This window comes from Agelaius phoeniceus, chromosome Z, assembly GCF_051311805.1.
Source record: "Agelaius phoeniceus isolate bAgePho1 chromosome Z, bAgePho1.hap1, whole genome shotgun sequence".
NCBI lineage: Eukaryota > Metazoa > Chordata > Aves > Passeriformes > Icteridae > Agelaius > Agelaius phoeniceus.
Window position 1 is genome coordinate 71,739,646 of NC_135303.1, and position 15,364 is coordinate 71,755,009.

The 15,364-nt window shown below is 42.5% G+C and overlaps 1 protein-coding gene and 1 long non-coding RNA gene across 2 annotated transcripts in view; one reads left to right on the forward strand and one right to left on the reverse strand.

The window, feature by feature from the left end:
* SERINC5 (serine incorporator 5) overlaps nt 1–4,654 on the reverse strand; it is a 40,639-nt gene extending 35,985 nt beyond the window's left edge. The window contains exon 1 of the mRNA XM_054652765.2: nt 4,250–4,654. Within this exon, the coding sequence (XP_054508740.2) occupies nt 4,250–4,639 (390 nt within the window). The 5' untranslated portion in view covers nt 4,640–4,654. The remainder of the gene's footprint in view (nt 1–4,249) is intronic.
* Nucleotides 4,655–4,741: 87 nt separating this feature from the next.
* LOC143692192 (uncharacterized) lies at nt 4,742–7,960 on the forward strand. Its single transcript, XR_013180051.1, has 3 exons — nt 4,742–5,146; nt 6,012–6,104; nt 7,097–7,960. It is a non-coding gene; the product is annotated as an uncharacterized LOC143692192 (long non-coding RNA).
* The last annotated feature ends 7,404 nt before the right edge of the window (nt 7,961–15,364 follow it).

Below are 15,364 nucleotides of genomic sequence, written 5' to 3' on the forward strand. Positions count from 1 at the left end.
ATTTTATCCTGCTATGGCAGGCAGATGAAACCTCCAAGATAAGTTTTTAAAGTTTCCTGGAAAAGAGGCTAAAGTTTTAGTAGAGGAAAAAATGATCTCTCAACCCTAACCAAGGAAAAGGTTGTAATGCAACTTTATATTTATTAGAAAGGGAATCAGCCTGAGAGACCAACCTCAATGGACAAAGCTGCAGGAAATCAGGCTTTGCTAATTCAATTATTCAGGAAACCATTTATTTAAAGCAACAACTCCATGTTTCTGCAAACAGGGAAAATAGTCCTTCACCAGGCTTTTTTTCCTAACTTATTGGAGTACACTGCAATACCCTACATCTGACCTCAGACAGCTAGTTTCACCTTCTATCACAATTAATAACAGCAGTGGCAGAGGTGTGGAAATACCTGCAGCTAAAAGTTCAGGTCAAACACACTAAACAAACGCCTGGCACCTAGGAAGACCACTTGCAGAACAAGAGATAGCATTTTTGGGAGCACCATGTGGAGTGAAGGCAGGAACAGCACGGCACCATCCCTCAGCACTGTGGTACACCACACTACACATACGTCCTGCAATGCTCCTGTGACCTCAGAGGACACAAATCTGGATGATGGTGACAGAACCACCCTTTCCACCATGTAATGAAAAGAGGAGACCATGGGGGACAGGAGTGCAAGCCCCGTTCTCAACCTGCAGATGCAAACAGGCAGCACCAGAGAGGCAGGCAGTCCCGGAGCGCACAGGCATATCCCTCCCTTCCCCAGAAGCTATGAGCCACACAAGTCAAAAGATGGGCCAATGTCAACCTTAAAAATATAGCAGCACTGTTTTTACCCCCCCCTTTTTTTTTTTCTTTTTTTTTAAAAAAACCATCAGAATTAGAATTCTGGGTAGAAAATGAAAACTTGATATTCTTACTTTTGGCACATCTTTTATTTACTACCTGATATCATTTCTAAGAGCAGAACACTATTAAGGACATCTCTCAAGATTTAACAGACCTACAAAAAGAGCTACATAAACCTGAATAGCTATCAGTTCTAACTGGAAAATTCATCTACTTGAACAACCCAGCTACAAGATACCATCCACCCAAAATGAATGTTAATGATCTAAATTACATTTATTTAACTCTGGAAAAAACATATTCATTGTAATAAAGACTTTCTGCAACAGCTGCTTTCTTTAACCATGATCTCAACTTTATTCTCTTGAGAATCACTAGTGAAGAAAAGCCAAATAGAAAATCCAGTTTCCTGTCAATTTAAGCGGAGTTTTTATGTAATCAAAAGCATTGTGAAGGCCCTAGCCAAACTGTATTCTCACTGCATTCTAAAAATAGGTCTATCAATGAGACACAAGCAAAAGAAGAAACATTTAAGCTCATTACAGCTCAGAAATCTAAATATCACAATTATCTTCAAAGCAAGGTTGTACACTGCCCAGTAAAAAAAAAACTGCAGAAATTAAAGTTTATAAATGGCCAAATTCCTTCAAAGTAAGTTTCCAGGGTCTACCTGGCAAGGATGCAAGTCACAGAGTAATGTCCAGTAAGATAATTTTAAACAATTTTGCAAATGCAAAATCAGCATAACCGAAGTACACTGCAGTCTGTCAGCTCGCTGCTATATCCTGTAACAACAGGAATCTGGGCTGCAAAAAACTGACAGGAACAATCAACCAGACATTTAGCATGGTCTGACTTAAGAAAGTACCAATCACACATCATCCACTTCGTACCAGGGAAATTTTTTTGAGTGAAAATTAATTGTCATGTTAACTTACAATAAAATTTTCATATCAGCTACAGACAAATGGCAATTACACACAAATGACAACTGCACTTAAATAGCTCAGAAAGACAATACTAAAGTTCTCATTCAGCTCTAGGAAAGCAGATCCACAGACAGAGGCATGCATAAGATATCAACAAGGCAAAAATACCACAAAAAATTCCTCACACACTACAGGACATCAAGCACATTAAACTACTGTATTTTAGGAAAAAATGAGGAACCTAACATGAGAGTTGTTTTGTATAACTTTTACAAAAGTTTCATCTTTCCTCAAGCACTTAATCTCTCTTTCTGGACACAGGGTTAACTTCATCTTCAGGGAAACACTGAAGGAGAGGCCAAATTCCTTCTTGATTTTCCAGCTTGATTAACAGTACCCACAAAAGGGCTGAGGATGCTTGGATGAGACAGAATTAAGAACTTCTATCCCATTTGGGTTTTTTTGTGTATTAATCATGTTATACAAATATGCCCTCATCAAGGTTGGAATACATCAAGTAAAAAAGGCAAGGACCATTTTTCATTTTAAAAATGTGACACTGCATGCTAAAGAAATGTGGTTTATTCTGTTTATTACCATAGCCTGTAAAAAGGTTATCCATGCTATGTTTGCTGGTGTAACTCCAGCAATACGTCCTATTTAGCATAGATAATTCTTACATCAAAAGTAGTGCTTGAGCCAGCAGAATAAATGTCCCCAGAGATTTCTGGCACTATGACATCCACCTTAGGGCTTTCACTTTATCTTCAACAACACTAAGGAGTTCAGTTTTTTTACAGACTCCAAAGTGACATTTCAGTGTCAATGAAACACATTACTATCAGGGATTACCTGACAGGGAAACACATTACTATCAGGGATTACTAAACAGAGTAGGTTGGTCATGCTAAAGCCATGCCATTCACCACTGAGCATCTCAACAGTTTCATCCTCTTGGTAATTTAAGTTATTTCTCCAGGAGCAACACGCAAAAAAAAAGAAAATTCACAATGAAAATGCAAAAAGCCACGAGCCACTGTAGTAGCAGCACCTACTAACTTCACTCTGTTGAGCTGCTCCACAACTTGTTTCACAGAATGGTTATGAAGCAGCAGTCAGGGAGGCCCCTGCATTAAGAAGAGTATTAGCAAATGTGGTTAGTGCTGTCCTGCAGGTCCACAGGACTGTGTGGAGAGGCTCAGAGCAGCTCCCAGAGGGTAAGCAAGTGGATGCATGCTCAGCAATCCTCCTGTCCCACTGAAGACTGAAAGAACCACAGACAAAAGACCAAATCTACACCAGGATCTCAAACTACAGAAAAGACACATTTTTCCCAGGTGGCTCATAAAAGAGCAAGAGAATAATCAGAATCTAAGGGTGGGCAGGGTGAGCAAAGGAAAAGAAATATCAATAGAATTGGGACCATAAGGTACTTAAATACGTAAAACAACAGGAATAAGCTCGCTGGCTAGTCTGCTGCAGACAGAAGTAGTAATGGGTTTCTATTGCAGAAACAGAGATTTATGAAAATTAACCACAAAATAAAGTGCCTGGGGAAGATGTCTAACATCATACCAGAGAGACAACCATTAGGAACGGAGTCCTTCCCTTCAGTGCAACCAAGAAGGAGATCTGGAAAGGGCCTTACTACTGCCTATCTCCTCCGAGTCATGATCCTTCATCTATGGAATTGATTTAAATGGGAAAACAGGTGTACCATGGTAAGCTGAGAACAGTGTAGGTCCTGCACCGCCCTACATCACCACTTGCATCACTTCTCTCGCTTCCTCTGCCAGCACCTGAATATGCTGAAACCTTCCACAAGCCGAATTTAAAGGAGTTTGTGGAAGGATCTGAGCACTGACAGGCATCCAGAGGCTATGAGATTAGTTAAGTGCATTCCACTTGTTATATACCATGTGGTTTAAGAACTCCGCACCACCTGCAGCCAGCGGCTACCACCCAACCGCCTCCCGCAGCAGCTCAAAGGATCCGTAGCCCTTTGGGAATTGCTCCTTGCGGCGCAGGGCTTTGGGAATGCCTCTCTCCCTGTCAGCGCCTCCACCCGCATGCCGCTGCCCGCTCCCGGCTCCCGCCCGTCCGCACGCACCTCGGCACAGCCCGCGCCCTCGGGACAGCTCCCTGCCGAAACACGAGCGGAGCCCGCCCAGGAAACTGGCAGAAACACCGCCGTGGGCACTCGGAGAGCCTGGACAGGCACTCCGGCTCGCTGCAGGGCTGCTTTTCCTCTACCACGCCGGCGGCCCGGGGAGCCCGGCGCGCAGCCCGACCCGGAGCCCGCCGAGCCGCGGCCGCAGGGCAGCGCGGGGACGGCCCCTGCCCACCCCGGCCCCGCTGCCGCGGGGAGCGCCCACCGCCTGGCTCCGCGGAACCTCGCTCCCCGCCGCGGCCGCGGGAATGCCCGGGAACGCCCGCCCGCCCCGCACCTGCCCCGCTCCCCGCGCCCCGAGCCTACCTGGCCGGCGCAGCAGCGGGCAGACATGCTGGCGGAGCGGGCCAACGCGGCTCCCCCGGCGCTGCCGCACGCAGGAGCGCGCAGGGCTGGGGTGTCCTGCGCTGGGCAAGGCTGGGATGTCCTGGGATGGGCAGGGCAGCCCGGCACCGCCTCTGCCCCGCTGCCGGCCCGGCCCCGCCACCCGGCTTCCGCTGTCGTCAGCCGCCTGTGGGCTCCGCCGCCGCGCTGCCCGGGCCCGCCGCAGCTGCCGTGCTGCGCTACGAGCGGGGCCAGCCTCGGCAGGCTGTCCTGCTCGCAAGGACGCTGCTGAGACCGCTTGCCTGCTAATATACTTACTAAAACACCTGGTTTTGAGTAGCTGGGATCTAATAAATTCAGTGAGTAGGGCATTTAAACGTGCGGGTCTTACGAGGCCGGGCATGGAATTGAAGTATAACGCTGTAGTGCACCAGCCCCGGTGCAAGCCGCTTTGGCGCGTCGCACGGCCGGCACACACGCCCGTTCCTGCGTGGAAAAGCCATGTTTGTTCCAAGGACAGCTGTGAGGCCCGTGCTTTCCTAACAGGAGCTGAGACCTTTCCCCGATGTTTCCAAAATACTTCCTTCAGTCTCCACCTAAGAACCATGGGCAGTACTGGTCAGTAGTCAAGGATTTCTCAGCTTCCCATGTGATGACAGGAACTTGCAAAGTCAAATTCAGATATGACAGGCGTCATCGTATCAGATTAATGTGTCTTTACAAACACACTGCTTGTAGAGAAGGCCAGAGATAAGGTAGATAAGGAAATAACGAGAAAACCCATTAATTTTAGAAAGCTTTACTAATTGATGCAGACAGCTGCTCAGCCAAGGTCACGCTAAGCTCCTGAACTTTGTGAAGAACAAAGATTTGATAGAGGTATGAATACTACCTTCTCTGCCCAGGGCAGACTTAAAACTAATTTTAATGATCACGTATGTTCTAAAGGAGGGCTACATATTAAGGAGATGTGTTGTAGATGGATATGGGAAAGTCTGTACTTCCACAGGACTCCTCTGTCTCCTTTGTGGACACTAAACTGTCGTGACAGGAATTTTACACACAGATAGGAATTACTACTGTAATGCTATAAAAATAGAAATTAAGGACTCTCTGGAAAGACCCTGGTCTTGACTGCTCTGTGCGTGTGTGTGTGCGTGCTGTAATATTTAATATAACTATTTTAAACTCTATTTCTAGTCCTAACTGCTCTTATTTTAGGAATTCAGTGCAACTAAAAGCTATTATCCTGAATAGGAGTATGTACGTGTAGATAATGTAGCAACACTTAGCAAGGAAACTGGGATGGATTGCAGGATGTAAAACCCCTTCCTCTTTCCTCATGTATGCAAACAAACAGAGTTTATGCTTCAGGAAGTGGATCACATGATGAATCAGCATTACATAATTTGGTGTTATACTAGGGACTGAGGAGACCCGTTACCATAGTGGTACAGTTAATAAAAACCAGATATGTACTTTGTTTTTAGTGGTGTTCCAAAAACTGCATATACTCAGCCAGAGACAAGGTATTTACCAGTCTTACAAGATTAATTCTGTCAACCAGATGGTTGTTAAACTGCAAAGGACATCAGTGGGCATCTGAGAGGACCTCAGCACAGTTCAGGCACTGATGTAGCTGATGCTTGTGCTTTGTAGCAGCAGCAAAAGTCCCAGCCTCAGGTGAGGACTCCTGGAGCCAGGACTGGGGCTGGGGACTCAGTACACCTTCTTTGATTTGTAGCTCCTTTCCCCAGAAGCTGCAGAGATCGACTCAAGAATTGAATGAGGATCAGGAAAGCAGCATGACCGGCCAACAGGCAGTGGAAAACCACGGGTGAGTTTAACTTTGAAACACAGTCAGCTTCCCAAAGAATGTGGTTAAGACATGGGAACACAAGGATCACAGACTAGTGAAAAACTGCAAAACTGCAATCATCTTCTATTTCTGTTCCAGACTTCTTATACAATTGCAAGAAGCTGTCTGGTCAGGCTTTGTTAAATTTCCACATCTGCAAAATCAACTCAAAACATGAAGGAGAATCTGAGGTTTAATTTAAAAATGAAGCTGTCTTACAAAGAGAGACTGGTGAAGGTGATGTATGGGCATGGTGGAAGACTTTGAGGGGCTGTACCACACATCAGCATGTCTGCAATAGCAACAAGCATTCACTGCATGGGGAGCACCATTAATTCACTGCTCTGTGCAGATCTGTTAATGTCAGACAGTGCTGTTATGAACAAATCCAGCCTCTGCACTGGAGAAAACAGCAGAGCTCTGTAATGGCTTTCCAATCAGTTAGAGCACCCTAGAGCTCTGGGATGTGTGCCTTGGCTTTTTCAGTAAAAATTCATCACCAGAAAGGCTTGGACTTCCCTGCTGTGTTGCTGGCAAACATTCTGCAGACTAATAGCAAAGCAGTGTGCAGATGTTATTACATGGAAAGAATTGTCATTCTCAAACTATCAGTGCATTTAGAATAAGGTTTATCCATCAAATACACATTCTAAAATCAGAGAAGGGTGATCTGATTTACTGGGCAGAAATCTTCAACCAGTAGTAATTCCTGCCTCAAAATCTTCCTTTTGGCAGGGGGTCTCTTTGAGGAGATGCTAATTCTGATTTAGGGCTTTCAAGTGACAGGGAATTCACTGCATCACTGGGGAAATGCAAGATGCCTTGGTCTAGCTTTGTATGGGGAATTTTATGCACACAGACTTACAGAGTTCTAGTAAGTCAGAAAGAAGGGAGGCATGGAGTGTCCCCGCAGGACAAAAGACAGCCAAGGAGTACCCAAGAACTGACTTAAAACTCTGATCTCCATTCAGGTGCCAGGGAGCAAAGAAGGAAGGAAAGCACTGGGTTAGAAGCTGTAACCATGGGGCAATTCTCAGGAAAACCCCTGGTTAGAAGCCAGTTGTGCCCTGGGAGCAAACCATTCTCCTCACCAGAACGTGCACAGTGGAGCAGCAGCACCTGAAGCCCTTGAAGATGTCACTTTTAGGCAGCCCACAATATAGCCAACCCATTTTTAAACATACTGGTCACCTCTGGCACATCAGCTTTGCTCAGGTGACTGGGAGAGGCGTTATTGCCCTCAGATGCCAACCACAGTTTCACCTGCAGGTGTTGCACCTCTACACATATCTGCTTTACTCTTGCCCCACTCAGTGCTACATGCACTATTGTTGCAGAAGCAGAGGTACTCATCATCCTCCTTCACTGTGAGTGGAATGCATTGCCTCTGCAGAGAACTCAGAAGATGTTTGCGGTGAAGCAGAAAGCTTTTTGGCATAGCACAGGGAAATCATAACTTACCAGGAATGCTCAAAGACTCTCTGCTTCCTCAGTATGAACCAGCTCCGTGTATTTTAGGATAAGAATATTAGGAATTGCATTGTTCTCATCTTCTGAAATAAAGCTACAACTCAGAATGATGTTTTCAGTATTATGTAATTTCAATTTTTCTCGGTAATTAAACAGTTTTGGTTTGTGTCAATTGGCAAAATGAAGAGCACAAAATGTCTGCATCCAATAAGAAGGAGAAATACACCACTTGGCTGTTTTTCAGGTGAAATTAAATATGGCAATTTTCTTCCAAATGTGTATGCAAGCAGAAGGAAAACAAAACCACATTGTTACATGTTGTGGTGGTCACTTCTGTAAATTTAGAATTTCTATGCCTGTTAAAACAAAAAAGGCTTGAAATTGCTTTTTAAGAAAGTGTGTATTTTCCTTGAGCCTGGTAGTTAAGAAACCAGACAAAAACATGGTTATGGGAAGGAAAAGAAATGTCTACACATGTGCACACACATGTTCTGGGAACCACAACAGATTCCCAGTGGGAATTCTGACGCGAACAACAGCCTCGCTGTTTGCTACAGTTGTTTCCTGTGGAAAAGAGATTCTAGTGTGGGGAAGCACTGCACAGGTGTGATTAGACAGCAGAAATAACTTACTTATCACCTGTAGTTTTACTTGTGTGTCATTGCAAGACTGTCTGTGTCATGCAGTCTAGGTGGCTAAATACCATAATAAAGTCACATCTTTCTCCATTTGTTCCTAAGTGTGCACCAGTATCTGAATTATGGATCACATCTCCTCACATTCTTGTAGGTAGCCAAAGGTTTCCAGAAACCCTGTCCTTTGGACACCTTCCAAAAACCAGCATACCCTAGTGTGAAAAATGCATATTATGTGATTGGCTCTTCGCAAATATTAAAATGAACACTATATGTGTTATGTTGGAAAGTTATGCTGTGTTAATCTATTTTAAGGAGTGCTGTGTTAATCTATTTTAAGGACTGTGGTAAATATAGTTTTTAGGCTATAGCATAATATTAAAATATAAACTATGTGATTTAAGATACTTTTTGTAACTAGCTCAAGGAATGGAAAAGATAATCAAGAAATTCTTTGGATTATCCTATTTGGGTAAAGATAACAGCAACAGACACCAAGATCCCAAGAGAAGAGTTATTGTCTCCTTATCAGGAAAGCTCAGACTCTGAGGAACCAAGAAGGTTGATTTACAAGATGGTGGGGGGAAGCTGAAATTAAGCAGAAACACCCTAGTTTGAAAGGAATGTTTGAATCATGTATGAGATACATGAATATGCAATAGGCTATTGCTTTTAAGGGTTATCTTTTGATAGCAAGGGGTGCTTTTTGGTGGAGTGCCAGGCACCCAGACATCCATAATTCTTTGCTTTTTATTGTCTCTTACTCCTAATTTTTATTACTATTTTCATTACTATATTCATTACTATTAAGGTTCTAAAATTTTAACAAAAGTGAATGGTGTTTTTCACACCAGGAATCATGCCAGGAGCAGCTGGAACAGCACAGTATGTCCAAGCTGTGGGCCTGAGAAAAAGAAAGTTGGATTATCCCAGTACTTGTTACTGCTGTGGCTGGATGATCACCCTTATGACTGTGTGTGGAGGCTGGGGAGGCAGAGTGAGCAACCACCACAGCAACCCAAGGATCTGCCAGCACAAGGCAAGAGCAGCCTGCAACTATAAATCCCTGAGGGGCAGTGATCACAGACACTATCAGTGTACGTGGGGCCTGACACACAAATGTAACTTCCCCTGTCAGAACAATGAGTTGGTCATAATGCTAAATGGTGGTATCTTCCTCTGTGTCTTTATTAGTGTTTTGTAATTCACACAGAAAATATATTCTGGCTGGTAGCAGTAATTGATTTCTAAAAAAATTATACATGCATTTAAGTATTCAAATTTGGTTAGATTCTGGTCAAATGAAACTTGCTGGACTTGAAAGAAAGTATTGCATAGCATTTGAAGAATTTAGTTTTAAAAAAACCAACAAGGCTGGTATTTCCAGGCAAAATTGCTTAAAGAACCTTGTTTTTTTGAGAATGATAGTTTAATGAACTGGTTGGTTATCTGTTTTTCCACTCCAGTGTTAGTTTAGAATGGATTAAGATCTGCATTTTCTATTAAGGAAATGCATAAATTACCCCTTTCTGAGGGACTTAATGTTTGTAAGGGAAGCACAGAAGTGGGGCATTACAAGGTTTGCACTGAACTCCCCAGTGTTGCATTTGCATGCTCTTCATTGCCCCTTTTTAGCACAATGCCATGAAATGCCACTTACAAATGTTATTCTTTCTAAGCCCCCTGCCACTGGACTCAGTACAACATTTCCTTCCTACTCAGCATTTCATTACATGACATCTCAGATTTTCAATCACAACTAATACCTTTACCTCAGAAACAAGTGACATGGACATTTAACTGAGGTGATGCTGGGGAAACACTGTGCTGGGAGAAAAGGAGATTGCAGTGTACCCCAGCATATTTCACATTTCAGACACTCAGGTAACCCACAGGCAGTCTGGTGCTGACTGGGGGGCACTGAGTCTTACTGGACTTCCTGACAGATGGAAGAAGGGAAGACTGATATCCCTGGGTCACCAGATAAGGTCAATATAAAGGGTCTTATTAAAGCAGCAGGAAAAACTGAGCAGGTTGTAAATCAGAAATTCAACTCCTGCAGTTAAGTCTAATAGACTAAAATCAGTTTCTACCATGATGTATAAAGCTGAAAAACATGGTGGCATTTTCTGGACTGCTGACTCCTTCAGGATGCTGATGTGGCAACACCAGAGGAACTTCCTGAACCTACAGGTAAATTTAGAGTAGCAAGAAAAGGACAGTTTTATATTTGTCAACTCTGTAGCAGGCTTCTTCAGGACTGGCAGATTGCAATAACCATTAATTATCTGTTAATTTTGACAGTGAACGTTTTCCTTAAAAAAAAAAAAATCACAGATGACAAGTCCATGCAGGACAGCATAAATATTCTTTGAGTGCACCTGCCTGCCACCTTGGCCCAAAGTGGAGATTTCCCTGAGTCAAAGCACATAGCTTTGATACATACTTGTTGTGTAAATGAGCTCAGCATAACTATCAGTGCCAAAGGTACAAATCTTACATGGTGGGCAATAAACTACACAGCAGTAATGCATTCTAATTAAGAGTAAAGTGCCTCATCTCCTCCTTCCCTCTCTGCAGATCATCCTACTCTATTACAGTAATGAGTACTGTTACTATGAAGCTTTCTGGGCACAATTTGGGCGGGCAGAACAAGAGGAAACAGTTACAATGCTAATGGTCTCTGTGCTGTCGATACAGCAAGACTCTCAAAAAAATCGTTGTGCATGATCTATAGCCCATGGATTTGATACTTTGGAAGGAAAAGACAGAACTCTCTCCCTCACCCTGTCCTTTTATTTGAAATTAGTTTTTAAAAAGAAATAATTAGAAATTTTCTGAATAAATTGCCAACAAAAAGAAAAAAATATTGGAAACACCAGAACGGAGCACAGAGATTATATGAGTCTAGTTCGTGTATCATCAAAGTTCTATTTAGGAAAACCTGAAAATGAGAAGTTTGCATTATGTGATGAAAAAAGTTTGGCTAAATAGAGTTCTCTCACTAGCAAGACCAGAGCTGCTTCAGGAATCTTCCTGGTAGTGGTGAGCTACAGGAGGAGTCAGTCTAATTCCCAGAAGGTCTTCTGGAAGATTTGGATCAACAAAGGTTTTCCTAGGCAGTGCTGTTTTGGACCCAAAAGAGACTGCAGCCATGCATGTCTTTTGCAGAGCCACTCACACTACTGGATACCAGCAAGGTGTATGTCAAAATACAGCCTGCCAAAAGTGTTCAAAGCACTCAGTTTAGTTCTCTGAGAAGTTTTTCTGTCTGAACTTGATAAACCATATGCAGATCTATCTGTGGTTTATCCTGTAATTTTATTACAGGCTTGTGGAGAATAGCTCAACTCAGAGACAAAGTTGACGTATCTGAGTATAAAATGCAAGGGGGAGAAGAGGGATTAAAAGAAAACCAGACCAAATTATAGCCTCTTTTGTAATGACCCCTTCCTTCTCTTGCAGTATTAAAAGGCCACAGGTGAAACCTGCTCTGTAAAAGAATCATTACACCGGAGCACATGGGGCATTTGTGCACCAGAAGAAATGGCTAAGTGAGCAGTGCACATGCAGTAATTCAAGAGAACAAGAACAGTAACAAAAGCCAAGAATGACTGGTAAAAACAAAGAATTGGCAGTGCTTCCTGGAGTACATCAAGGCCACACTGTGTATAGAAAAATACCAAAAATGCAAAACAGTAACTCTGTGTAACAACTCAATTCTGAACCTTCTTTGCCAAAACAAAAAGGCTTCTGGGACCAGCATTGTCATTTATCAAGAACCATAGAAACAGAGGAGGATGTGATAGCTAGCAGTCCTTGTTCTCCATGCCACCACAAGCAATCCTGGCATCTACAAGAAAAGGAAATCAGTTTTGTTTAAAACAGGGAGCACCTTTCTGTATGGTGTGCTCATACAATGCGTTTTGCTGCATTTATTGTGGCATCAAAGTAGAAGAAGAAAACAACATTCTAGTTCAATTATAATTACAACATTCTTGCTCAATTACAAACAATATCAGTACAATGCATAGAAGACACTCAAATTCCATCAAGTCTCGAAGTAAAAGCTGTCACGTTTGCAAAAAGGAGAATTAACCTTTTAGGAAGAAACAGCAGTAACTCATGATAAAAAGATGGTAAAAGCAGAAGACACATTGCAAGGCATTTACATTACATTCCTGTTTGCTCAGGTGTACAACAGAGAGTTTTGCACATGCAAACACATTGCATGTTCCAGACAAACCCTGCTTGATTGTTGTGGTTCTGAACAGAAGCTAAATAGATTGCAGCAGCTGCATATTCAGTCAGTTGGTGTGATTAGAGACAGACTGTCAATGCTGAAGCGTGATTACCATGATATAAAGCTTACAAACTAATCAAGTCACAAATTAAACAGTATTTAGATGACTAATTGTGTGACTGCATATTATATTTACCACAAGTCCCAAATATTTCTTCTAGAGTTCTGACCTGTCACAAAAGTTAAATCAAACCATCCAAAAGCCTGAGATTAAGGAAAAAATGTGCTGATCCTTTCTCTCATCTTATATTACTTTGTGATGCACTTACATTTTATCTGTGCACACCATCACTAAGAGCAAGGCAGTTTTAGTCCCTGACACAGGTAGCTTCACTCAGCTCCACTCAGCTGAAACAATTCAGCTGAACTCAACTGGAAACAAGACTTACTGCACACACCCGTGGTATAGAACAGGGCTCAACTGTACACACACAGCACAGTCCAAATTGCTGCGTGGGATCTGGAGGGAAACAGCTCCTGAACTTGTATTATATAAAAAACAGCACTTTATGATCATCTGCTGTGGCATACATATATACAAGACAATAATCTTGGCCACAAAATATCATTCTACTTTGTTTTGCCAATTGATGGGGGCAATTTAAAGAACACAGACATCAGTGGAAAGAAAGATCTTATTTTACTTTGAGTATTAATTAAGTATTAATAAGCTTACTACATGCTCAGTGTTAGCAACATGCAAAAATAAGCAAGGTAATGCACCTCATCATTACTACACAAGAGAAAGGACAGTGATTTAGAAAGACATATCACCAACTGCCTAAATACTTTACCATCATCCAGAATAAGAAATTGCTGGGGAGCCCCATTTTGCAGTGATGACCTGGAGAACCTTTCCTGGAAATTGGGAGAATCCTGGCAATTGGTGCATCCACTCGTAGATGAGGTCTCTAAATTCACCCTGAAAGACGATCCAGCTTTTATAGGTCCAAATCAGCAAGTCAAAGTGACTTGATTATATTTTTAGTGCAGAAGCACCTGTATCTGATGGCATACTTCCCTCCCAGTTGGGGGCAGGGCATGGCCTGGGGCCAGGTCTTGGCTGGGAGTTTTTCCCTAAAACACCCTACAAACAAGCCTCTATTAATGCCAGTGGGAAAGTTCCTTAAAACGATACAATTCTTGCAGATAGTTGCACAAGATGCGAAAGTTTCTAAAGCAGCCAGTTTGGCAATAAACAGCTAGCATCTCAGTCATTTGTTTTTAGCTAAACAATACTGTTAGTCACATAATGCCCAGGATTCATGCCCTAAGTCAGCTCTGGCTGAGGGCTGCTGCTCAGCCCTTAGCATCTCACACTTCCAGCCCACTCTTACAGAGTATAGTAACCATGCTCTGTACATTAATATGTACAGACTGCCTATATAATTTGGTACCTACTCTACAACTCTTGCCAGTAGGAGCTTAGAGATTTGCTACTTGTTCTAGGGGAAAAGGTTTCCTTCAGGGAAGGGTATTGTCTAGACAGATACAGCTTTTTCACAAGAAGGAAACGGTCTTTCTTTCCCAAAGCAAAACTGACAGAATACTTAAGATTGTCACTGTCATGCAAACCTTATCTGTTAGAAGGGATACTGCATTTTTCAGTGACTATCTGTTCTAGGCACTGAAGGTGTCCAAGCTTTGAAGACCAGTTAAAAGATATGCTAGATAAATTAATGCAAGAAGTTTACAGTACTCCTAAATCCCTCTTCCCTATTCTGATTAACATATTTTTGAACCTGTGCCAGTGAGAAGTAGGACTGTAGTTATCTTAATCCTCTAGCCTGCAATGAAGAGGATGATGTTTGATTAAACAGGCAATAAAAACTTATACAACTAATGTTAATGGATAAGCTTTTCTCTACACTCTCAATTACCCATCCTAGGAAATCTGTTTACTTTTCAACTGCCAACAACCAATAGAGAACACAGTAGGCTACAGGGAAAATACCAACTCTTCTTCCTTACAAGGCCTAATACTTTACATTAGCAGCTCAAGTGGCAGCAAAATGAAGGAACACATGAGCAAGATGATGGTTGCTGTTCTTCTACAAGCCTCAAAGTCTTGCACTAGTATACTCACCACAAAATTAGAAAAGAGAATGCTGAATGTGGTTCCAAGGCAGAAAGATGACAATGGCTCAGCAGGTATGCCTGAGATCCACTGTACAACAGCAGGCGGGCACACAGTTAAGATGCAGCACCAGCGTGTGTAAGCTTGGTTCTCTCCACTGCAGAAGTCTAGTTACCCAACAGAAACTTTGCTACCTCTTGAATTCAGGCAAAGCTGAGTCCAGTGTCTGCACTACAGATTGTCCTACAGATACAGGCTGACATGAGAACTAGTGTAGTGTAATTTCCCCAGCTGGATCTCCCTCCTCTGTCTCTCACTGCAATCTTCAATGCTTTGAAGGAAACAGTATTTGTATATTTTCCTCACATAACTTCTCCTGCAACAATGAAATAGGAAAAAAAAAAACCCTCCAAACAATTCACATTAAATCTGCACTTCACACTGTTTTCAAGGCAGTGGATGTGTCTTTGCAGAAGTCTGAATGCGTGACTGCTGAGAGAGCGTATGCAAACTCGTTTGTTAATACTTGAGCCTACTAACTGAAACAAAAACATATCCTATCCTTTCCTCACAGGGATACACTTTTATTATAGGTCTAGAAGACAGTCATATGTTCACCTAAGCTGCATGTGAGAAGAAAATGTTATTTGTAGTTTTCCCCCTTAGGATACATATGTGTGCAGAACAGCACGTGATTCAGCACAGAGGTTCTGCAAAATTACTCTGTGTACACCTGTAGCCTGCAAGCAGTTTT